The 25,380-nt window shown below is 43.6% G+C and overlaps 1 protein-coding gene across 7 annotated transcripts in view; it reads right to left on the bottom strand.

The window, feature by feature from the left end:
- Positions 1-25,380, bottom strand: part of PBX1 (PBX homeobox 1) — a 236,359-nt gene that overhangs the window by 20,284 nt on the left and 190,695 nt on the right. For 2 of the 7 annotated variants that reach the window (XM_077928281.1, XM_028732473.2), the window contains exons 6-8: positions 21,724-21,883; positions 13,638-13,750; positions 12,368-12,457 (exon numbers count right to left, since the gene is read on the bottom strand). In XM_077928281.1, coding sequence (XP_077784407.1) covers positions 12,368-12,457; positions 13,638-13,750; positions 21,724-21,883 — 363 coding nt within the window. The remainder of the gene's footprint in view (positions 1-12,367; positions 12,458-13,637; positions 13,751-21,723; positions 21,884-25,380) is intronic. The other 5 variants (XM_077928282.1, XM_077928284.1, XM_028732478.2 and 2 more) reach the window with 5 other exon arrangements.

The following is a 25,380-nucleotide window of genomic DNA, read 5'->3' as shown; positions in this document are numbered from 1 at the left end:
TGTGCTTAAAGGTAGGAAGAGATGAGGTATAAATATAGAATAAAATACATTGACCAGAACTCAAGTTCCTGTTATAAAAGTAAGGAAACTGTATTTCCAGAATTTTTGTGCAGTATAACACATAATAATAATAATAATAATAATAATAATAATAATAATAATAATTTATTATTTATACCCCGCCCATCTGGCTGGGCCTCCCCAGCCACTCTGGGCGGCTTCCATAGAAACCAAAAATACACTAAAATATCACACGTTAAAAACTTCCCTAAACAGGGCTGCCTTAAGATGTCTTCTGAATGTCAGGTAGTTGTTTATCGCTTTGACATCTCGTGGGAGGGTGTTCCACAGGGCGGGCGCCACTACCGAGAAGGCCCTCTGCCTGGTTCCCTGTAGCTTTGCTTCTCGCAATGAGGGAACCGCCAGAAGGCCCTCAGAGCTGGAACTTAGTGTCCGGGCAGAACGATGGGGGTGGAGACGCTCCTTCAGGTATACTGGGCTGAGGCCGTTTAGGGCTTTAAAGGTCAACACCAACACTTTGAATTGTGCTCGGAAACGTACTGGGAGCCAATGTAGGTCTTTCAAGACTGGTGTTATATGGTCTCGGCGGCCGCCCCCAGTCACCAGTCTAGCTGCCGCATTCTGGATTAGTTGTAGTTTCCGAGTCACCTTCAAAGGTAGCCCCACGTAGAGCGCATTGCAGTAGTCCAAGCGGGAGATAACCAGAGCATGCACCTCTCTGGCGAGACAGTCCGCAGGCAGATAGGGTCTCAGCCTACGTACCAGATGGAGCTGGTAAACAGCTGCCCTGGACACAGATTTGACCTGTGCCTCCATGGACAGCTGTGAGTCCAAAATGACTCCCAGGCTGCGCACCTGGTCCTTCAGGGGCACAGTTACCCCATTCAGGACCAGGGAATCCTCCACACCTGCCCGCGTCCTGTCCCCCAAAAACAGTACTTCTGTCTTGTCAGGATTCAACCTCAATCTGTTAGCTGCCATCCATCCTCCATACCATATTAGAAACACAAAAATGTGAACCACATGTTCCTAATGAGCTGAATTGTAGGGGACTGGTGGCAAACCAAGGCTGGCATGCAGAGAAGTCGTATATAAGCTGCTCCTATTCTCAAGTCCTCATTCATCCAAACGTCCAACTACAGCAAGAAAAAGTGTTGTGTATGGATCTCTCAGCTTACAAGACTTAGACCTGTTCACATATTAAATGCACAAGACAGTTGGAGAAGATGGTAGCTCATGAAAGTGAGAAGCTAACTGTGATTTTCTGTGAGTTCTTTCCTCTGGTCTAATGCTACTCATGCGAACACGAGTTATGTGAGCAACTGAAGGTACAAGAGGGCTCACAGTGATAACATAGGTAAAAAGGTAAAGAACCCCTGGACGGTTAAGTCAAGTCAAAGGCAACTCTGGGGTTGCGGCGCTCATCTCGCTTTCAGGCCGAGGGAGCCAGCGTTTGTCTGCAGTTTTCTGGGTCATGCGGCCAGCATGACTAAACCACTTCTGGTGCAACGGGACACCGCAACGAGTGCCAGAGCGCATGGAAACACTGTTTAACTTCCTGCCACAGCGGTAGCTATTTATCTATTTGCGCTGGCGTGCTTTCGAACTGCTAGGTTGGCAGGAGCTGGGACAGAACAACGGGAGCTCAAACCGTAGCGGGGATTCAAACCGCCGACCTTCTGATCAGCAAACCCAAGAGGCTCAGTGGTTTAGATCACAGCGCCACCCGCGTCCCATGATAACATACCATTGTAGCAGCAGTAGTCATTTTATTACAGTCAATGACCAGTATCAAGACAAAAACATGCTAAGGTTCCGGAAGTTATTCCAAGGTTTGACACTGACCATTTCCCAGCCATACGGCAGTTAAACATACAACTGAGTTCTTACTGCTTAAAGCAATGGTTTCCACCTGTAGTCTACTGACCACCAGTGGTCCATGATTTTCATCCAGGTGGTCTGTGGATTTGTGATTGAAGACTGGAGACAGCACATCCTTTGCGTTAAATGTGGTCAGCTAAGACCCTCAGCAATTTTCAAGTAGTCCGTGGCAATAAAGGTTTGGGAATCACTTGCTGAAAGGAAACCCATAGTCATTTGATGCTAAAAAGCCAATTTCAGCTAGCTCTGGATGCAAACCGGAAATAAACACCAGTTAAAAATCTTTCTTTTTACAAATCACATTAAATCAACTAGGTGGCTGGAATGTCTGCAAAAATCCGGAGCCCTAGTTTGCTGCCAGCTACATTTAGCACACATTTTAACTTTCAATTTAAAGTTTAGGCAGTTCATAAGTCAACCTATTTGCATGCATGGTTGGGCTTACTTCACCTTTCTAAGTTACACACACACACACACACACACACACACACACACACACACCTAAGCAAAGATTCATGGGAGATCCAGTCTTTCCGCATTAGGTTTTAATCTACTCATACATCCTAAAGAGGTTGTATTGCATATCCTCCTACTTTGCTACAGACAGGCTTATTGTTTACTGCAGAAGATGCAGCCAGCTCATACACTTCCACGTCCTGACCACTGCAAGAGGCAGCAATTACCACAGATTATCAGCCCGACAGTGACAAGCCGGGTAAAGAGAGACACTGAGCCAACTCTGCCGCCCGGAGACTGGCATATTCAAGTACACTCAGGACATTAATAGCAATTTACGTGCCATCACTGAGGGAAAGCCACAATGGCCCTGTTGGCAGCCTCTTATTTTGAAGCCTGTTATTTGTGGGAGTTACAAGCTATAATCACAACAGAAACTTTCAAAACCCTTATCTTCGGTGACACACCAAATCTATTTCAGAACTGTAATTGCTATGTCACTGGAGAGTTTGCTGCTTAATGCACTCAAATGACATTTAGTGTTTGCCGGGTCATTATAGGGAACGGGAAATGTAAGGGGGGGGGAGTGGGGAGGGCTCCTATTGTGTACTCAACTTATTTTTAGAAGGGGCTTTATTGCAGACACCCAATTAAACGAGATAGAGAAAGAGATAATCTTTATACAGCACAGAGATCCTTACTATTTGAATCTTACTCTCCCATTCTCAGCCCAGAAATACTTTGGAACCCAGTACACCCCCCCCCCCCACTTCACTCATACTTGACAATATGATTTATTTCCAAAGCAAGAAAAGGACCCCATCCTCTGCAAATTGTAGCAGTGTCTCCAGGATTCCATCCAAAAGCTTCCTTCCTAATACAGTGGTACCTAATACAGACGCTTCGGGTTACAGACTCCGCTAACCAGGAAATGGTTGCTCCAGGTTAAGAATGTTGCCCCAGGATAAGAACGGAAATCGCACGCTAGCAGCACAGCGGCAGCAGGAGGCCCCATTAGCGAAAGCACGCCTCAGGTTAAGAACCGTTTCAGGTTAAGAACGGACCTCTGGAACGAATTAAGTTCTTAACCCGAGGTACCACTGTACAGAATAGCCCTGAAGCCTTAAAAGGAGAGCTAGACTAACACTGAGAGGTTCTAGGATTTCTTATGGCTGCAGCTGCACATCATGAAATATGGATCCTAGAGCTTGAGTCCTCTACTCAAGAGCAATTCCAAAAATCCGTTGCATTTTTTGGAAAGGCAGGCCCACAAGTGTGGCAACTTTGTAATGTGGGAATGGCTGTGAAATACAACTCGTGTGCAGATGCATGTGCTGAAAAGCAGATGGGAGATCTATGATGGGACGAAAAAGCCCAAGCCACACTGCTGCAATAATTTCCCACGTTAACAGTGCAGTACCTGATTTGGAGCGCTTGAAAATACAAAGAGAGTTATATCCACAAAGGACACAACAATACCAAAGCAGTCCCCAAATTAGAAGTGCATAGGCAGGTTCCTTCTCAACAACCTGCTACAAGACCGTGATCCCAACAGCCGGGCGCTAATTTGCTTTGTCTTGGCTCCTGCCCTTGTACTTCCCTAGATACCCTGGTCCAAGGAGTGAGGATGTTTTGTCAGCTTAAGGGCCTCATTCCCTTATGGTCAGTCTTCTGTGGGGCTGCAAGCCAGTGGCAGATGCAGTCAAAACAAAAGGTGGTGTGGCCAGAGAGGGCATGCCCAAAGCTGGCAGTGTGGCGGGCAAATGCTCTCTCTCATACACACATACCTGCACCATACAGTGTCCACATTGTGCTTGTGCCCACTTATGCATATGATTGGTGTCTCTGTTTGGCCAAGGCACATTCTGAACCCCTCCTTCTGTAATCCTCATAGAACTCTAGCCCAATGGTTGCCATTCATTTGACTCTGAATTGATTTTAGAATGAATTGATTGTAGAATGTATTTGAATTAATTGATTGTGATTTTATGTAAACTGTGTTATTTTTACTGTTGTTAGCCGCTCTGAGCCCGGCTTCGGCTGGGGAGGGTGGGATATAAATAAAATTATTATTATTATTCTTGTTGTTGTTGTTATTCTGTTGCATGTGGCTTCTGCTCAGAGCCACCCTTAACTAGGGCAACTGCCCTGGGATGCTTCACTTGGGAGGGTCCCGTGACTGAACATGGTGCCAAAAGCAGTGGCCACAGGCAGCAACCAACAATGGCTGGGAGGGAGCCACAGGTTCATCCGAAAGACCTGAAGGGAGAAGGGGGCACACCTGCGCTCAAAAGGCAGCTGTTGATGCAGCAGAGGCGGCTTTGCAGGGCCTTGGAGGTTGCATCGAAATTTTTGTGGGTGCCTGGGCACCCAGGGCTCTCTACAGTTGGCACCAGTGCCCCACAAACCTCTCCTTGCTCTCTGCTTGGAGCAACCAAGAGGTTACCAAAAGGTAAACAGTAGCAACAGAGCTGCCAATTCCTAGAGTGGAAGGGAAGGCTGGCGGGAGAAGAGTTTCTGCTTCTCCCACTTCCCAGCTCTGTAACTGGAGAAGGGAAATGGAAGTGAAATCAGAAGTCAGGGAGTCCAGGCTAAGGAGCACAGAACCACCTGCGCTTTTATGAAACAGCAACAGTTTGAGAAGTGTTGGGGCAACTTCACACCCGCCCTGGTCCTTGGATGAAAATCAGGTCATATAGTTGGTAGTTCTACCCACTATGCATCTGGTTCATGATATTTTATAGGTGATTTCATTAGATTTTATGATATCAGAATTTCCTCACAATTACAGTGGTACCTCGCAAGACGAATGCCCCGCAAGACAAAAAACTCGCTAGACGAAAGGGGTTTTTTGTTTTTTGAGCTGCTTTGCAAGACGATTTTCCTTATGAGCTTGCTTCGCAAGACGGAAACGTCTTGCAAGTTTGTTTCCTTTTTCTTAACACCGTTAATACAGTTGCGACTTGACTTCGAGGAGCAACTCATAGAACGCGGTGTGGTAGCCTTTTTTGAGGTTTTTAAAGACTTTGGTGATTTTTGAAGCTTTCCCAAAACTTTCCCGACACCATGCTTCGCAAGACGAAAAAAATCGCAAGACGACAAAACTCGTGGAATGAATTAATTTCGTCTTGCGAGGCACCACTGTAATATCAATCATGGACAATCACAAGAAATCACGCGGAAGTACTTCACAAATGTGATACATTAAAATGCAGAGGTGAAATCTTTTTCTTTCTTTCTAGAAACTACAGAGCATGAAATTTATGTCTCGCCAAACTAATGAAACACTTGTGGTTTAATGGTGAATTCTGGATATAATGGAGATGTAAAAGATTTGGATTATTATAAAAGGCGCGGGAGTAAACGACTAACAATAGGACCCACAAAGGGGAGGAGGGAAGTCCAGGAAATTCTTTGGAATCTCGGTTTTATGATTTACGTTGTATATGTGAGTGTAAAGCGTTAATTTGAAAAATCAAATAAATTTAAAGGTCCCCCCCCCCCAAGAAACTTGTTTTTCTTTACAATATCACTGCAACAGAGAATAAAGGGAGAAACTGGTGTTCCTCCGTAACTTGTAATATTTTTTTATACCTATTTTTCTGTTTGTTCTGCACCTTATATCCTCAATACTGGATTCATAGAGTGATAGGATTGTAGAGTTGGAAGAGATCCTCAGGGTCATCTAATCCAACCCCCTACAATGAAGGGATCTCAAGCATGCCTGACAGGTGGCCATCCAATCTCTGCTTAAAAACCTGCAGAGTCCACCACCTTCCGACAGAGTCTGTTCCATTGTCTTCTTCGTGATGTTTCGTCAGAATCTCCTTTATTGTCACTTGAATCCATTGCTTCAGACTCTACTCTCTGGAGCCTTTACCCTAATAATCAGATATAGGTAGGTAGCCGTGTTGGTCTGCCATAGTCGAAACAAAATAAAAAAAATCTTTCCAGTAGCACCTTAGAGACCAACTAAGTTTGTTATTGGGATGAGCTTTCGTGTGCACGCACATTTCTTCAGATATTTGAAGAAGGATTTTTAAAATCCACTGGAAGGATTTTTAAAATTTTGTTCCTAATAATCAGATCAGTGCAAAAAGTGGTTCCTGTGAGTACATACACTGAGCAAATATACTCAAAGGGGTCCTTTTGGCAGGTGTACCTTATTTATTCAGAGATCTTATTTCTCCAGACTTTATTTATTTAAAGTAGGGGATAATGTTATGAACGTGGAAGCAGGTAAATTACCTGCTGCTGCAATTCCCTCAGCTTGATCTGGCTTTAGAATTGTCCCCCCCCCCCCCCCAAGAAAAGTAGAAGGAAGGAAGGAAGGAAGGAAGGAAGGAAGGAAGGAAGGAAGGAAGGAAGGAAGGCAGGCTTATGTAAAAACATAGCACACGGTTTCATTTATTTCACTCATTCCTGCATATTAGTTTCAGGGACATGGTAGAAGCATCCAGTTTGTCTGCAGCCACAGAAGATGAGGGTTAGGATAGGAGGGTATCACTCTGAGGAAGAGGTAAATGTTTCATGGTAAGGATCAATAGTCTTCTTGCATCAATATGCCTCTAGAGGTGCATGTTTGAGACTTCCTGGAAGGGGCGTGTGACATGATCATTGAGAGATGGGTTGAGCTGTCTAACAACAACCATTTATTTCTTATATCCTGCCCATCAAACAGCAGCAGCAATTTATTTCTTCTACCCCCATCTGACTGGGTTCCCCTAGCCACACACATGTGACTTGCATGCCTCATGGGAACATGGGGCACATGATGCGTTGTACAGATAGGTTGATAGGTTGCACAGGGGAGAGTTCAGTGACCAGCACACATCAGCACCAATGTTGCAAGCTCCTGGAGGCCAAATTTAGTTTGTTGGGCAGAATATTATGTCCACTACCATTAGGGTAGTATGGTCAGAAATGCTACTTTTTGCATGCACAAGACCAGCTAACAGGCGGAGCTGAGAGGTCTCAATGAAGGGATGAGGAAGGTGCTGTTGGGAGGAAGGGTTCAGTTTTGGCTAGGCACTAGGGGACATTTGGGAAAAGCTGATTCTGTACAAGAGAGGTGGCTGGTGCCTCATAGCAGTATTTAAACTGATTTCTGGGGGAAGCCAGTGAGAGCTGGCTCTTATTAAAAATGGCTCATCTGCACGGGATGATGGAGGCAATGAAGGGGATCCAGAGATGATGAAGGCAAACATTCCTGTTTGCCTTAAAAGGAAAAAAAAATCTGGACTTTGCAATCATTCATTCTGAGCACTAACAAAATGCTTAAGGGGAGCCAGCATGCTTACTGTATCTGTGTGGCACCTAGAGCTTGACCCATGTTTCCTCACTAAAGATGGGGATGTAAACAAGCAGCTGAGAGGCGGCTACTTGTGACCAATTCTGAGGATTGATCTAGACATGGGTTTGGGTTAGCCCACTGAAGGGTACACACACACATATCTAATCTCCCTGATTTGAGTATGTGCGCCATTTCCAGTGTAAATGTGCCAAGTCATTTAAATATGGGATAGGACAGAATGTGACAGCAAGCATATAGAAGAACAGACCGTTATTTCAAGAGAAGAAAGATCTGAAGGAGAAAATGCACATGCAAAATGCATTTGAGGGGTGGTGGGATATAATAACTTGTATTTGCAAGCGGATGCCAGAGGCCTCCAAGTCAAGAATGAAGAACATAGGGATATAGTGGACCTGTAAAAACATAGGGATATAGTGGGCCTGGAATCAAATTTGCAGCTCCAGTGACAGAACATGGCTCCTGACAGTCCTGCTTCTTTCTGTGTGTCATGTTCCTTCTAGGGGTTAATCTCCTGCAATGGGATCTTTCTCCTCTTTAGGGGCACCCCACCCATGTTGCTGTTCCAAGACGGTCCACTCTTCTCCATTGAGAAAGTCCTCATCTTTCCCGGATAGCTCAAAGTTGGAAGAGGTGGGCCTCAGGTTGCTGTACCTTCTGTTCCAGCAAGGCAACCGGCTTGCACTTACTGCAGGTGTAGTTTTGCACATTCTTAGGCAGAAAGACAGACATGGTGTTGCAGGTCACTACAGCTGCTCCCTCGCCATCCATGTCTCTTGGTCCTACAAACACCGTGAAGTAGCATTCCAGGCCTCGCTTGGCAAATGTCCCTGTTTACAAGTCCTGGTCACAAGCTCCCAGAGGCTGCAAAAGGCTTAACAGAGCTACTAGCTGCTAACTCCTCCCCAATTCAATTCCATTTCAGCTTCTATTCTTAAATATAGAAAAGGGCAGGGCAGGGCAGGAAAGGACCATATCATTGCAAGGAAGCTCTCAGGTTACCAAGGAGAGCATCTACTATGATTGATGCCTTCTCCGTGTCCTCTTGGAAACCCAGAAGCAATAAGATTCCACAGCTTACCTTGCCAACTCATCCTCCTGCTACCCACTGCTCAGGTTAGGTTACATTTATTCGACACAAAAGCATATTCATGTAGTTCAAACTCAGTGCTTCTAATGGCATGATAATACATTGTTCTCCCTCTTCTGCAAGCCATTCCTTTCAAGAGAGGCCTTTCTCCCCTCTTCCAAAATAACTGGCCTGAAGATAAAGGAAACTGCACCATGTCCCTTCTGGTATTAGTGCTGATTCCCATTCTGCAGCTTCCCTTTATTAATGACTACCAAATTAGCTTCAGTTCTGCACCTGAATCCATGCTGGCTTTCATCTCCTCTCGCATGCCCTTTCCCTAGCTCTTCTCTTCAGCAGAGCATCCCCTGGTGATTTGGTTTAGCCTAGAAAACGACTGTGTTCAGCTATATATTCAGTTGCAGTGAGCTGGGCTTCTCCTTGGGGGGTGGGGGCAGGGTTAATTTGTACAGAAGTATCATATCTTATCATGATCAGTCTCCGATTCATTTATTCCTCAGTATTAAAGAGCCAGAATAGAAATGAATTCGGCTAACAGAGATTAATGTGGAACGATAGGCTCTTTCATGTGGCATTTTCAAGCCCGGTTTTTGCAATGGGTTTATATAATCAGACATAATTGTCTGCACATGTTCAGTTGCATTTACTTCAGAATGCTTTACTGTCCTTGCCTGGTGACGTCAGGGCTCGGTGCAAACGTGGGCGCTTGGATGCCTGTGCTAAATTCAGAAGAAGTCAGCTCAGAATTCCAACAACAAAGTCACACGCCATGCTTTATAACATTTCTGCCCCTCCACCATGCCCACCAATGGCTTCAAGGGAGCATCCTCCTTCCTCCTAATGATGAGAAGCCTGCCAATAATCCAAGTTTCTTCTTACGGCTTTGGAAAAAGGACACATAAATATTGAAAAGATGTTGAAGCAATATACAGTGGTGCCTCGCAAGACGAAATTAATCCGCTCCGCGAGTCTCTTCGTCTTGCGGTTTTTTCATCTTGTGAAGCACGGCTATTAGCGGCTTAGCGGCTATTAGTGGCTTAGCGGCTATTAACGGCTTAGCGGCTTTAAGAAAAAGGAAACAAACTCGCAAGAACTCGCAAGACATTTCGTCTTGCGAAGCAAGCCCATAGGGAAATTCATCTTGCGGAACGACTCAAAAAACGGAAAACCCTTTCGTCTAGCGAGTTTTTCGTCTTGCGAGGCATTCGTCTTGCGAGGCACCACTGTAGTCATTGGACTATATAGCTCAGAGGGTAGTAAGGATTTAGCCCTTCTGTTATATTACCCCCTTGGGTTTCTAGAGCGCATGTATACATTTGGCAGAACAAGGTAACAGAATTATGGATTGTATCACTTTAGAATGCAGGAAAATGCATATTTTTGAACGCTTCCATGCCTGTAGTAAACTAACATACCAGGCAAAGTTATTCTCTGTGATTTACTCCATGAAAGTATACAGGAGAGCATTAAAAATGGGACCTTTCACGTGTCTGAAGTGATACAGATCAGAATTCTACCACCCTAGGTCAAACTGGAAATGGCAGGCACAGCCATATTTGATGTCCTCGAAGGGGCATTTAATTTTAATGTCAAATAAAAAACAATAAGCCCTCATTCTCCTTACAATCTGTCACATCAGGTCCCCCCTAATGTTGTACCGTCTTTTTCGCTCTATAACACGCACCAGACCATAACACGCACATAGTTTTTAGATGAGGAAAACAAGAAAAAAAATATTCTAAACGAAATAGTGGATATATGATTTTTGTGGTTCATGCTGTGGCCACAGACATGTGATCTGACAGTGAGTTTGGAGTAGCTCAATGCAAAAATCCTGAGGATCCATGTGGATCCATGCTTTGTAACCACGGAGGAGGGAAGGAAGGGGAACCATGGATCCTCTGCTCACGACTGCAGCAGATCCCCCCCGCCACCCGCAGGCATTCGCTCCATAACACGCACAGACATTTCCCCTTACTTTCTAGGAGGAAAAAAGTGAGTGTTATGGTGCAAAAAATACGGTAATTAGGTTGGAAGAACATCTTACAAAAGTGGGAGAGACTACAGTCCCCCTCAACTGTGTGGCTTTTAATATTAAATTAGTTCCTCCACCTCTCACTTTATATACGAATCAGACAGAAATGTGAACAACACACGTGGCTGTTCTCAGCTAACTTGGCGACTGCCCCATCCCGCACAATGTACATTGGCTTGGAGTTGCTCTGTCTGGCACGTGATTCCTCTAACACACACCCCCAGAGAAAAAAACATCATGCACTCCCATATGACCCAACCTGCCAACCCATGAGCTTCAACTTACTTTGGGTATCTAAGCACTCGCCTTTTAACGCCTCAAATTTTGTACTTGAACAAAAAGGATGAGAGAGAGAAAGAGAGAGAGAGAGGGAGGGAGGGAGGGAGGGAGGGTCTTGGCAAGCCGTTTTAAGACTTTCCCTTCCATCACATCCTATCCTTGGCACTTCCTTTCATTTCAACTTGACATGAGCTCATGGAGAATGCCTAGCAGGTCCAACGGCAGCATGCTGTACGATTCCCCACTGAGAAAAGACTTGCTTTGCCTAGCACTGTTGTGAGCAATGCAGACAGTAGAAATCCTGAAGGTTATCGAAAGTGGGTGGCAGAGAAGCCTCTAAACCTTGTACTGCCCTTTGCCACCACCCTCAACGGGCGCTCCTCGCGTCGGAGGCACGCATGCAGTGGAAAGTCAAAACATCAGGACCATGCTTCGCCCTCCCAGTATTTTCAGGTTAATCCTCGAGCGCAACTCTTCCCCTGACCTCTAAAGGGGCAAAGAGAAGCCCCCGACACAGTGTACGGCAGCCTCCTTTTCCAGGCTCCCCTCTTCTCCCAGCTTGCTGTCACCGCCACTGAGATGGCGGATGATTGATCTGAGAAATGAAGTTGGATTGCTGTCCCGAATCTACACTCGGTTCTCCTTGTGTCTGTCTGATCGATTTCACTCTGTACGACACAGCTTGTCGCTATGAATTTTCATGCTAGTGAGGAGCCGCCAGCACAACCCAGAACAAGTAGAAGATGTTCCTCTCCTCTCCACCCCCTCTCTCCACCCCTCCCCTCGGTTTTTCTTACTCTAATTTTTGTATTAGCATCATCGTCGTTGTCGTCATTATCACCAATCTGTTAATAATCCATTTTTGGCTTTTAGAATGGGAGAGGGCCCACCCACTATTTTAGATGGTACGTTCAGCTGCAATGGACTCCAGCCCTTGGCCTTCTCGTTGGAGATGTCTGGGTCCCCTCCTGCCACTGTACTAGGTGTCACCTGTTTAGCAGCTCTCTCAGCAGAACGCAAGTGGCCGCAGGTGCCATGTGAATATTGATTGCGTCTGACAGTCCTAGACGCCAGCTGCCTGCACAAGGCCTGCCCCATCGCCACTTTTTTCGCAGAGAGAACTCTGCCGTTGGCACGACCGATACAGAAGCAATAAACTAGGTGACCGTAAAGCTAAGACAAGTCCTACTAAGTGGCATTCTGAGCCCTATGGCTTTGAAATAATTGGGAAAGAGAGAACCAACAAAGAAGGGGGAAAAAAGAAAAAAGAAAAAAGGAAGCCTATTTTTCTTACACTGATGCCCTGCGGACTATACATCTGACTCGCTGCGAGTCCGTCACTGTATCCTCCTGTCTGGCTGATAACATGGCGAAGGGTATCCACCTAAACAGACCAACAACAACAAAGAGAGAATTAGGAACACAGATATTAAAAGGCAAGACTAATTTTGGGGGTGACTAAAATAGGATGATATGACTATAATCAAGATTTCCCAATGTTCACTCCAAGCAGCAATAAGTGAAGATGCCTCCCTCCCTCCAAACATCCCACTATAATCCCTGATAGCAACAGTGGCAGCAGCAGCAGCCCGTGCTGGATTCTGAGTAGTGCAGCAAATGATGGGGAGAAAAATATACAAGGAGGCAAGTTGGTTGGAGGTCCTTGGTTGAGTTAGCAATTCCTATATGGGGGTAAGAAATCTGCTCCGTCCAAATCTGTCACCCCTGCTATCCACACCAGTTATTCAACCCAAGGTTTCTCAGTGCCACTTGCAACTGAAGAGAGTTGACTTAATACAAATGAGCGTTACGAGGGTTCACGCCTTGCCTCTCGAGACCATTCATCCTTCTTGACCGCGCGAGGCCGCCTGCCATCTAGCATGCCTTCTTTTCTGCATTCAGGGTAGCAATGCAACCTAGCTTTGCTTTTAATGCACCTTGACATGAGATGGAAATGTTTGAGTGGTTGGCACCATTATCTAAGGGTAAAAGGAGACTCCCGAAGCAAATACCTAAGAAGCTGTTGCAACCATTGCATCAGGAAGAAGGGGCTTACACCCCAGTGATTATTTCCTGCACTCTTCCCTGTCAAACTGGCTTCTGGGATAGGATGGCTAAATGAAGTTTGACACTGAAATGGGGGAAAGGGAAACTTCTGTAGTTCAGCACCACTCTCTTGTCATTAAACCAAGCAGAATATGACAATATGGACATCTTGAAAAATAAGCCCGAGGTACAAATATCTGGTCATTTCTCCTAGAAAATCCACTAAGCAAGTTGCATCTTGCGTAATACTCTTTCTGTTCAAATACTGTTTTCTTCTTACTGTAACTATGAAGCCAGAGCCAAATGCATTCACAAAGCGTGGGCAACATCCCCCAAGACAATTTTTGGTAACAAATAAATAAAATTGTTTGGTTTGGGGTTTTTGTTTTGACTGGTTTAGGTTGGTTACGGAGTTTCGATTCCTCTCTTGGGGCAGGAATGGGGAACGCCAATAGGATCAAAGGCTCTTCATTCTGATATTGATGCATTCACTGGCAGTACATCCGATGGATCCCTACCTGTGACTGCACGTTGGCTCCAACCTGGGCCCCTTGGTAAGAATCCCCATTGAGTGACTGCACGCTCATGAATAAATCTCCAGAGTTTGACATGTTAAAAGAACTGGAAGAACCTGGAAAGGAAAGAGTGAGGCACCTGAATCATAGAAAGGAAGAGGATCAACCACACGCCTGTCAGCCAAGAAGAAGGAAATGACATGCAAAGCAACCCCAAACAGGAGACAAAACAGGTTAGTAGCACGAAGGACAGAGCAAGCAAAAAATAAAAATATATAAAATTAAAAACTAAAAGAGAGAGAAAGAGAGAGGATGCACTGTAAGAGCTATAAATATCACATCTCAAAAAAGCTCGCCCTCCAACCAACTTCTCAACAGAAATGAGTCCTTCAGAATTCAGTGTTTCCTGATGGAGGGTGCGGCACATAGCTCCTGTTTTGTGGGTGGGAGGTTGCTTTGTTGCTGTGGACAGCACACTAATGTCTTAGCAAGCTTTGATATTTTCAGCTGTGATGCCTGGACAGCAGTCTTATCTTGTTTTTAGAAGATGACTCCCATAAATATAGATGAATAGAAAATGTTTGTGGAGCATGCCATGCTAAGACACCGCCAGTTTCGTGAGGGGTTCCAGTCACAGCCCACAATGAATCTATCTTGGCCAATTTGGCAGGATAGAAAAATGTAGAATAGAAACAAAGGCCAGGGATTTCCGCTAGTCCCTCACGCCCCACACATCTAGAGGAGCACATAATGTGCCAACTTTGGGGTGTAGGGAAAATGGGCCACAATAATGTGGTAAGGCTCTCTTTATCTCCTCCGTGTTGTCTTTGTCTCATGGCAAAATCTGGAACTCGCTAGATCACGTTATCTCAATAATCTCAACCACACACAGGGTTGAAAAGTGTAATTCCAGACGTAACTCCCTTTCAGTTTCCCCCCTATGTCCCCTGCAAAAAAATATACTTTATGACACAGCAACCTAACTGCATGAGATAGACTGGAAGGAAAGGATTATTTTGAAACTCTCGTGCAACTGATGTTAAGAATGAGAAAGCTGAACGTGCAAGGTTTAGTTTTAAGCATGACATTAGGCTTGAAGGGAGAGACTTCAGGGGCCCAGGTCAATTCCATTGCACTTTTGCAATGCTAAGCTGTTCAATATTTCCCACATGGAAGATATATACGTAACTACTATGTCTAGGGTTGGTTCATTTGCTTGGTTTTTTGCAACGGCCCAACAGTGAAATACAGATAAAAGCTCTGTGAACCTTTGAACTATACTTTCTCTTTGCAAATATTTTGGTTAAACCAGGTGCGGAAAACCTTTGGTCCTCCAGGTGTTGCTAAAACTCCCATCTGTGCCAGCAAGCATGGCCAATGGCAAGGGATGACGGGCACTGCAGTTCACCAACATCTGGAGGGCCAGAGGTTTCCAACAACTGTGCTAAACACTTAACAAATGGAGGGAGGGTGTAGTTATCTGAAGAGTACAACCATCAGAAGACAAGAAACAGTCCAATTGTGAGTTCCCCTGCAAACATCTCCCCTGCCCATGAAGTCTTTTTTTGCTCCTATATAAATGCATCTTGAAGGAGAGATTCTAAAATGTCACAATAATTAGCAAGGGCTAAGAAGTTCTTCAAATTCTCCTTTAGCGTATGGTGGAAACATCCCAATTGACTTCATCAGGCTTCGGAAAAAACCCTGTAACTGTAGGATTGCCTCCTTACATACCATCCTGCCTACTCCGTAAGATCAGAAGGACTTTTTTGCGTTCTACTTAGGATGGAGAAGTGTTTGATGAGAGCAGGAGATAGGGCCTTCTCAGTGACTGCACCAATATCATGAAGCACTTTGTCCTATGAAGCGTAGGTGACCCCCTCTCTGGCTGTTTCCCACTGGTTGGGGAAAACATTTTAATTCCAGAATGCTTTTACCTGCTAAGTATCTGCTGTAAAGGTCATGTTTTGGCTGTGATCTTTACCTCTGTTGTATTTCAATGAATTCTTAATGCTGTGTTTTTATTGTATTTTATGATATTGTGATTCTAAATTGCTGGAAGCTGCTCTGCATGGCGCATAGTCACTAAAAGGGCAGGGAATAAATCTATCTGTATATCTATCTATCTATCTATCTATCTATCTATCTATCTATCTAATCACACTTTGACAATAGATAATCTATTGGAAATGGTTCCGATTACTTTTCAAGAACTCCCATTACTGTGCAGCACTAAGAGTACCAACTTTTTGGGATTCAAAAAATGCCATGATTATACCAATATTTTCCTTTCTGTGACACCCGCCTTCTGAGCATACAACATGTGCCTACTGTAATTATTTAAGTCTCACAGGAATGCCATGGGATTTGGGTAAAAGTATGGTTTTCTCTCCTTAACAGATGGCCTCAATAAATGATCTGGATTTTCAAGGTCGTGCAGCAAGCCAATGATATCACCGCAAAGAGGCCCTAGGAAGCCTGTGTGCCTCCATCCCTTTTCTGCAGACAGCACAGGTTGCTTTTTAAGTTAGTTTGCTTGAAAAGTGTGGGTATTTTACCCCACACTATCTTTTTAAAACATCCCTCCAAAAAAATAGAAATGGCATTTACTTGACAGATGGTGAATCGGCAGGGCAGAGGGAACAGTCACAAAATTACATTCAAATCAACAATGGTATTGATAGATGCCATTTACAGAATATATGTTGATATTGATGCAGATGGCACAATTCATCAGGTTGGTCTCCTGTGAAAGCTCTATGGAAATGAATGGGTGGGCCCCAAGAGTACTTGTGTTCTTCCACAGCTCTCATTCATCTCTATGAGGTTTGTGCATGAGAATGTCCCAGTGGATTGTGCCCAAAGTCTTCCCAAGATTAATGCACATATGTAAGTGGCAAATGTGGACACCAATGGAATTTACACCGTACAGATAGAGTCAGAACAGTAATTGCTGAGATGACCTTTAGTGTCATCCGTGATGCTGCTTCAGCATTCTTGGCATCAATGCAAAATCTTCAGGAAGGAGAGTTACCATGGCCAGGCATCTCTAAGGGATAATACAATGGTGCGGGGAAAGGAATGACATCAAAACAAAGACACACACCACCCTCAATGAACAGCATCTCCAGAATTTCGGGATGATAGTTCATTCAACTGAGCTTTGAAAGCAGAAATACATTCCTCCCAACAATATTCCATTTCCCCTTCAGCAGAGTTTGACTTTGTTTTTTCCATTACTTACATTTTTGAGCAATGTGTAGGAGAAGTGGAATGAAGAAAAAGGATGTTTTGCCATGCTGAAATGGTCAAACACTAACTAAGGTTCCCTGACTGGCTTGTGAGCTGCTGTCTCTGAACAGTCTCCCTGCTTCCCTCTCTGGAGCCAGAAGCAAGAGGACCTCATTTGCTCCAGAAGTATTCTGTTGGCAATTTCATAAAATATTATATCCCAAAATGGAAGGTAAACCTGTCAATGGCTACTGGTCACAACTGCCACCCTGCTGAGTGACAATGCGCTCCTGACTTTCAGTTGCTTGGCTTGTGAACTTTTCCACGATACCCGCCTGAGTACCAGTGGCTTGTTTGAGGGAGATCTCAATAAAGCATTAATTAACAGCATTTTGAACATGTGCAAAATGATTTTCTCTTATCCAATGAGTCATTAAAGCCAACCCCTGATTTATCTGGGAAAAGGGACCAGCATTTACAGGTCAGAAGGCCTGACTTCCATCTTTATTTACAAAAGTTCCTTAGCCCCTGATCTTCTGAATCACACTGATCTTTGGATTTTATTGAAAGCGAAGTTCAATATTTAATTCTTATCATGTTTTAGAATGTGGACTTTTATAACAAAGGGATCAAATAGAAAGGAAATGTTTTGATGTTTTTTTAACCAATATGGAAACATTTATATCCCCATTGCATGTGCGGTGCCTTCTTTTATAACAATTCACATTGGTGGTAACTGTAAGCTCCTTAAGGGAAATGTTGTGGAACTTAAAAACAACAACCAAAAGCTGTTTATAGGAAGAAAAGAGGACCCCCTCCCATTTCATGTGATTAATACAAATCTAGTTAAATTTAGAGCAAGTTGAAGGGAGAGACCTAGTTCTGTCTAGCTAACTCTTGCTGAAATTACTGAGAAATTAACAATTATTTGTTTTCAGGCCTAGACCGAAGATGCTGTCTTAACTGCACCTGCATGAAGAGAAAGCAGCAGTTTGCCAAGAGTGATTGATTTACACCGCAGGGGAGAAGGAGAAGATCAGAGGAGATTCACAGCAGTAGGATGAAAGTCTGAGGTGGTGTCGGAGCTGGAGAGACAAAGAGGTGGGGTTTTTTTGTGGAAATGAGGAAAGGAGAATCTGCAATGTGCAGAGGGAAAAGAAAATGGTGCATTACAGCAGTTGAAAGGAAGGGACTCTGGCCAGATCCGCAACGGTTGACTTACATGGACCCAACAGGTAGGCAAGTGGATAGGAGTAAGGGGAGAGAGCAGTCAGCTAAGAGGCTCAGTCAATGACTCCCGAGGAAGTAGAGCATGGGTAGGCAAACTAAGGCCCAGGGGCCGGATCTGGCCCAATCGCCTTCTAAATCTGGTCTGCAGATGGTCTGGGAATCAGCGTGTTTTTACATGAGTAGAATGTGTGCTTTTATTTAAAATGCATCTCTGGGTTATTTGTGGGGCATCGGAATTCGTTCACCCCCCCCCCCAATACAGTCCAGCTCCCCACAAGGTCTGAGGGACAGTGGACCGGCCCCCTGCTGAAAAAGTTTGCTGACCCCTGAAGTAGAGCGTGTCACACAGGGTGTCAAACTCCAAGAGAATTAGCATCCGCTTTTCAGCATGAAGCAAACTAAGAAACCACCAACCAATAATTTGGCCACAATAAGGAAATTTTGTCCATGGTATGATTATTTTCCATAGTCATTTTGACACCCTATTTGCAAAATTTAACAATTCCAAAGTACAGGCGTGCTCTCACTTTCGCAAGATTGAATATACTACTGCCTTCAGCTGTACTTGAGGGTCAATTTCAAAAGATTGCACTGGAAAAACGGTTATGTTCCTGTGGAGATGGCAGTACTGAGTCAGTGGCTCATATGCTTCTGGTGTGCAATCTTTATAAAGATTTGAGGAGTGAGGTTATTACCCCTCTACTATTGTGCATGTTGGGTCGCTCAACCATTGCTACTGTGTCCTTTCTTTTAGCAGATCAAGATGATCAGGACCTCCAGGTATGGGGTGGTATATAAATTCAATAAATAATAACAACAATAATAATAAAAACTGCAAAGTTTTTAGCAGGGGCAATTAGAATAAGATCTCTTATTTGATTATTGATGTAAACATCCAAAGTGTATTTTGTATAGTTAAGTTTTTACCTCTGTCTTCAGTACATTTTATTTTATTGCTATGGCTAGTGGCTGATGCAAATAAAGATTCTTCTGATCTGAACCTGCGAGTTGGTGAACGCCCAACTGCATGGCCTCAACACAAGCCTCTTCTGTTAGGCTCATCCTCCAAACAGAATGTCCATTTCTTATTATTTTTCCTAAAAGGCTTCCGCACAGCCCTTATTGTCCCCTGCCTTCCTTTCACTCAGTGGGGTGTCGTTTCATGCACAACACAGCAACAACTCCAGTTTTGCTTCCAAATGTGCACTTCAAACAGGGAGAAAAAGCCACTTTGGGCTCTCTGACAAGAGAACCTGCAAGATATATATCTCAGCAAACGTGTGCTTTCTGCATTCATACTGTACATTTGTTTTTCCTTGCACAGTTAAAATGTGTCAGGTATATATATATAAAATGTAACATGTGAAACAGCCCTAAATGTTTCTGCCACTCTGGGCTATTATGAAATTCGGCCAGGCAAAATCACTTCTCTTACCCAGCAAGCCACTGCTTTAAAAAGCCACTCCTCCTATTACAAGGAGGACTTGGGGAAACCAACACGAAATGTTGTCTTGCGGACGTTTACTACGGATTTGGCTCCTTGCCACTGCAAAAGGGCAAGTCTAGATTTTTTTTTGGGGGGGGGGGTGTTTTAATGGCTGCTGTTCACAGGCCAGGGAGCGGAGCTCATAAAAAGGTCAATTCTCTTGTATAACACCTACATTACCAAGCTGCTTCTTGTAACTCACAGGCCTTGAGCAAGACAGTAAATGATAAACCAATAAGGCAAAACACACCATCTCAATTTTCAAAAGTAGCGAGAAACAGATTGTAATTTGTGATGTGTGACCTGCATAGTGTTACTTGTGAGATTTGATTTCTGGTACTCCTCCACTTAATGGGGGCAAGATCACCAGCAGCAATGGCTTCAGCCCTGGGGCTGCAGCTGCCAGGACAACCTGCTGCACGCACAAAGTCACGCTGTCAATCGCTCCCTCGTTTGAATGAGGAGGGCCTACCTGTGGAACAAGGTCTCTGGCCCATGTCAGCTGCAGAGCCAGTGGAACTAAACAAGCTTCAATCAGAGGAGATGGAGGAAAGAGCCATCTCCAGGCATGATGAATGGTGTTACCAGGAGTTCTAGCCTCTTCCCCACTGCACAGAAATGGCACCATCAGCTCCTCAGACAATGGGGTCCATTCTGGTTAAGGGTTCTGAGGAGGGCCAGCCCTCCCGCCCCCAAAAGAAGACCAAAGCACAATGCCAGCTCTGCCGGTGCTGCTCAGCTATGGGTTACTATCTAAGATGTTTCTCCCATTGCCAAAGCAACTTGGGTAGGAGGTTCCAGATCACAGAGTTCTAATTCCCATTGCTTTAGCCACTTGGTCACACTGACCTCAACTGGGGACTAGAATAAAGACTGAAGTGATTCAGAACAAGGGCTCACCTTGGCCACACACTCCTCTGGAAGAAAGATACTCTACTTTAATGCTTTATTATTTCAGAGCTTAAAGAATTCAGAGCAGGAGACATAGCATGTTTTCTAACAATATCTAGGCTCTCTTGGAAGACATCCAAATTACCCCGTCTTGGGCACAGCTTGTCGGCAGCTTTACGCAAATGCCTCGTATTTATTTGTACCCATATAATTTCATAACGTGGAAAAAGTCTATCAACCCAATGTATTTGGCATTTTCCTCTTTTAAAACAAAAAAGCCATACAGTACACATTTGTTCACAAACTGGTCCTTAAGCTGACCTTTTCCCAAAAAGATTGTCTCGAGTTTTCTATGGCCCAGGAAATTACAATCCATTTTACAATAAACAATTTGTCATAAACAATTGTCTAACACGATGCAAACATGAAACAGCAAACCTGATCCAAGCTCTTTACCACATGCATCTCAAATATCAAGATCAAATAAACTATTTATTGGGCTAATTTATTTCCCAAATTTCCACTCTGCCTTTCTCCACAATAGTACTCAAGGCACCTAAAATGAGTTTGTCCCTTGCATAACTAATACAAAAAACACAAGATCACATCCTGGAAAGGTAGAGGGACAAGCCGTGTTTGAATTTTCATGGAGTAAAAAGCCCTCTAGCAATTCTGATACCAAAGAAAAATAAAATTACACAAAACAGGTGAGCTACAGGTAATGGGAATAAGCAAGCAATAATCCAGAGAGAAACGTTCACACAATACAGACACCAAATAACATGACTGGGTGAAGCAAAAGTCCCATGGAAACATTGTGTGCTCGTGTGCAGCTCCCATTCATTTCAATGTGGCTTGTACAGGAGAACTTCCTGGTGGATTGTGGCCCCTGAATGTGTTGGGTTATTTATCAGGGTCACCCAGTGATAAACGTCTCTCCCCTGTTGAAACATTCAAATGTGCACGGACGACCTTTCTCCTGGGAGAACCAGCAACTCAGGCAAAACGTTCTCCGTGCCAAAATTCCCAACACATTACTTTTAATCACACAGCATGACTACATTGCCTTCAGAAACAGAAAAAACAGACAGGAACAAAATATCCTAAATGAATACATTGCCCCAAAAGTGAACGAACCAAAGAGGAAACCAAATTAAAAAGCAAACGAGAAACACACATTGATACTAAAAGAAAATAAAACCCCACGGAAAGAAAAGAACAATAACAACCCAAAAGAAAAAAAAAACTAACCAGCTGAATTGGGAGTTGAGGGTGAGTTAGCTTGGCTTCCATGGGCTGACACATTTGTAGCAGTGACAGCCGTTTTGGCAGCATAAATATTGGCTTCCTCTTGAAATTTACCTATGTTCTTCTTGTACCGGATTCGCTTATTTCCAAACCAGTTTGATACCTAGAGCAAGTTTGAAAAAGAGAGAGAGAGAAAATGCCTGTTAATAAGAAGTCAAATATATGACCAGGGTGGGAAGCCAGCGGAAAGGGAGGAAAGAATGGGAATGCTGTTTAAGTATGCTGATTAATAGTTTAGAATAAATCTCTCTCTGAACTTACAAGACAGACCCATAAAACTATATGATTTTGTGCTTATATACAGCGCACACTGTGGATTTTTGTTTATGTTTTCTGGTGTGAGGGTATAGGCCTTGGGCCACGTGCTAAAACTGTGCTTCCATACATTTCCATTTAAAATAGAAATCCAGATTTTCCTGATGTGATTTATGGAATCTCAGAATCATAGAAGAGTCAAAGAGAGCCATCAGGAGCATCTTCTGTGCCAAGGGATCATTTCTTCCACAGATCGGCCCCACACCTCAAGAAGTTAATTTACGTAATTGTTACTACAAACAGAGGAGAACGAACAAGGTATGCCAAGACTCTGAAACTGCTGTAAAACTTTGCATCCCTATCCATGCACAGGCCCCTTGCAGTTTCTATAATACATAAACAACCATAAACGGAACTGTCATATACAGTGCTCTTTTTTATTAAAAAGTTTTCAGTTGTAAAGAAATAGATACAAAGCAAAACAGAAGAAAATAAAAATAAAAAGGCACAAATATTTGTAGAGGAAAAGCTCCCCCGATATACAAATATATGTGAAAAATGTCCTAACCCATTCATTCTTTTATAAATTTGATATTATTATCCTGTCATATACAGTGCTTAAAATTTGTGTAGATAAAATGTAGCCAAGACTTTGGAATGAAATTACTTCAGACCAATCATGGAAATGCTAACTTGGACAAATCTTTTAGCGTGAAGATCCTCAAAGATTAGAAGATGATCCTTGCTGTTTACTTTCTAAGGAGGCAGGGTAAAATAGATGTATTTCTCACCACTTGACAGAATTCACTGCAACACTTGGCAATGCAAGAAAGCCCTGGGCAGGCTTTTGTTAAACATACAAATGAACATTTTGGGGTGGAATTGCACCCAAGGGCCTTTCCCCAAACCTCCATGAGCTGGAGATCCTGTCTGCCCATCCTGTGTATCCTGCAACATGCATAGGATCTTATTGCACAATCCATATACTGCAAAAGGATAACCAGAGGCTATTGGTGTTGTTGTGTACAGTGGTACCTTGGGTTAAGAACTTAATTCGTTCTGGAGGTCCTTTCTTAACCTGAAACTGTTCTTAACCTTAAGTACCACTTTAGCTAATGGGGCCTCCTGCTGTCGCTGGGTTAGCGGAGTCTGTAACCTGAAGGGTCTATTACCTGAGGTACCGCTGTATGTCTGTATTCCTGCAAATGAGACTCTGTATCTGTGGAATCTGGGACCAGGCTAGCAGGTGAAACCTCCTCAGCACAGGGATTAGATAGTTTTTAAAAGGGAACAGACAAATTCCTGGAGAACAGTCTAGCTACGAAGGAAACCTTCTTATTCAGAGGTTGTCTGCCTTTGGATACAAGATAATAGAGGCAAAAACCTTCATGCCATGCTTGCGAGCACCCAGAGCCATGTGAACTTGCTGCTGCTGGAAGCAGAAGGCGGAACTAAATCCATCTTGGTCTGACCCTTGTATGTCTGCACGGACAGCTTCCCTGAAATGTGAGACATGAATGCATAACACTCTGGATTTTGAAGTATCTGTGTGGATTCCACATATAGTCAGATGACAGCCTCATTTATTCTTTCTATAGCTGGCCAGCTTTTGCTTCTCACTTGGAACTGATGGCTTACAGATGAGAACTTCCGTCGCTGTCCATCATAGCGGCTTCTCTTTTTTTACAGCTTGGCATTGCACAAGCGAGTAAGAACAAGAGTGGCAGGTTGGCTCCATTGCATTGCATTGCATTACATTACATTACATTACATTGCACAACACAACACAACACAACACAACACTGGGCTCCCCGTGGTTGGTTGGTTGGTTGTGTGTGTATGTGTGTGTGTGTGTTGTGGCCTTCTGGCCAAAAATGTTTCAACCACCCCACGCTAGGAGGATAAGCTTAACCTTCTCAGTGCAGTTTCCGAAAGACCCTGACATGAACTTATTTCAGTAATGCTATGTTTGCTTTCTGAGTTGAGCACCATTCTCTCCTGTCTGAAAGCAAGATACATAAAAGCTTCTATTCATGAATCAAGTTGGAAATAGCGAAGCTTTTCTGGCACATATTTAAGGGCATTGCTAACACTGGATCTTTTGAAATGAAGCGGGTGGCAAATCAGTTTAAAGATTGAAAGAGAATCAACGCATAAAATGTTTCATGCATACAGTTTATTTGGAGAGTCAAAAATCTGCCTGATAACATCTTTCCTGCTGTGGAAATGAACTTCTATAAAACAGGTGACATTACTGCATCAGTGGGATGCTTTCCCTGAGATTTAGAAGGAAGATCATAATCTTCCACCAACTTCTGGGACGCTGCATCATGAGATGCTTGAGGAACATAATTCCTGTGAATTCTGATCCATACCACCAGGATCAATGTGCAGATGAGGATGTAGCTATCCTTTAGATTTTGCACTTCTCTAAATTGTGTGATGCGGTTATTGGCTCAAAACAAGTATCAAAATAATTTCTTTTGGAGACAAAACATGTTCTTGAGAAGACAAGTTTGTATTTAAATACAAATTTAAGTGCACGTTTTCATGAGGATCTTTTTTTTTTTTTTAAAAAAAAGGTAATTCTCAGCTTAATGTGGAAATGGGACACAGCTGGCTTATAACTAAACACATTCAAAAGTGACACAGACCTGAGAATTGGCTGATCCATCTATCCATCCTTAACTGAAGCCCCATCTCACATGAGCTTCTTGATATGGCTTTCAGTTGTGAAAGTTTAGTGAGGCCAGTGACCAGTGCTATTTTTCTAGGAAAAGAGGTGGAGAAACTCACCGTGAACACCTCCCTTGTTCTCTTATAATGGCAACGGTGGCCACCTGAGAGGTGCCGGAACTGAGTTCTGGCAGGTTCTGGTTGAAAAAAAGTATCTTTGACCAGGAATTTACATTACAGCTGGTGGACTGCTGACTGGTTCCAATGGACAGCATGAATCCCCTGGCTTCAAAGTCTTATTAGAACTGTGAAAGTAAAACTGTAAAACTGGTTGCCACATAGTCCTGAAGATATTAACACAAGATCTTTTCCAGAACAAAAGATGCTACAGAAGTTTTATGAGTAAGCAAACAGACAAATAAATGGGAAATCCTATATTTTATGCATCAGTGGAAGTCATATGGGAGGAAGTATTGTATACTTGGACAACAATTCAGGTTTGACCAAAGCATTCTCAATACAGGGAAAGAGAGAAATGAAGTAGACCTGATAAATATAGTAATTGACAACTACTGCCCTTTGACAGGTATGGATGACATATCAGTTCCTTGGTGCTGAATAGCACTGGAATATTTTTTAAAGTTTGCATTTGGGAGCTTATCTGCCACT

This window comes from Podarcis muralis, chromosome 5, assembly GCF_964188315.1.
Source record: "Podarcis muralis chromosome 5, rPodMur119.hap1.1, whole genome shotgun sequence".
In the NCBI taxonomy this organism is placed as follows: domain Eukaryota; kingdom Metazoa; phylum Chordata; class Lepidosauria; order Squamata; family Lacertidae; genus Podarcis; species Podarcis muralis.
This window is presented reverse-complemented; position numbering and strand designations above follow the sequence as displayed.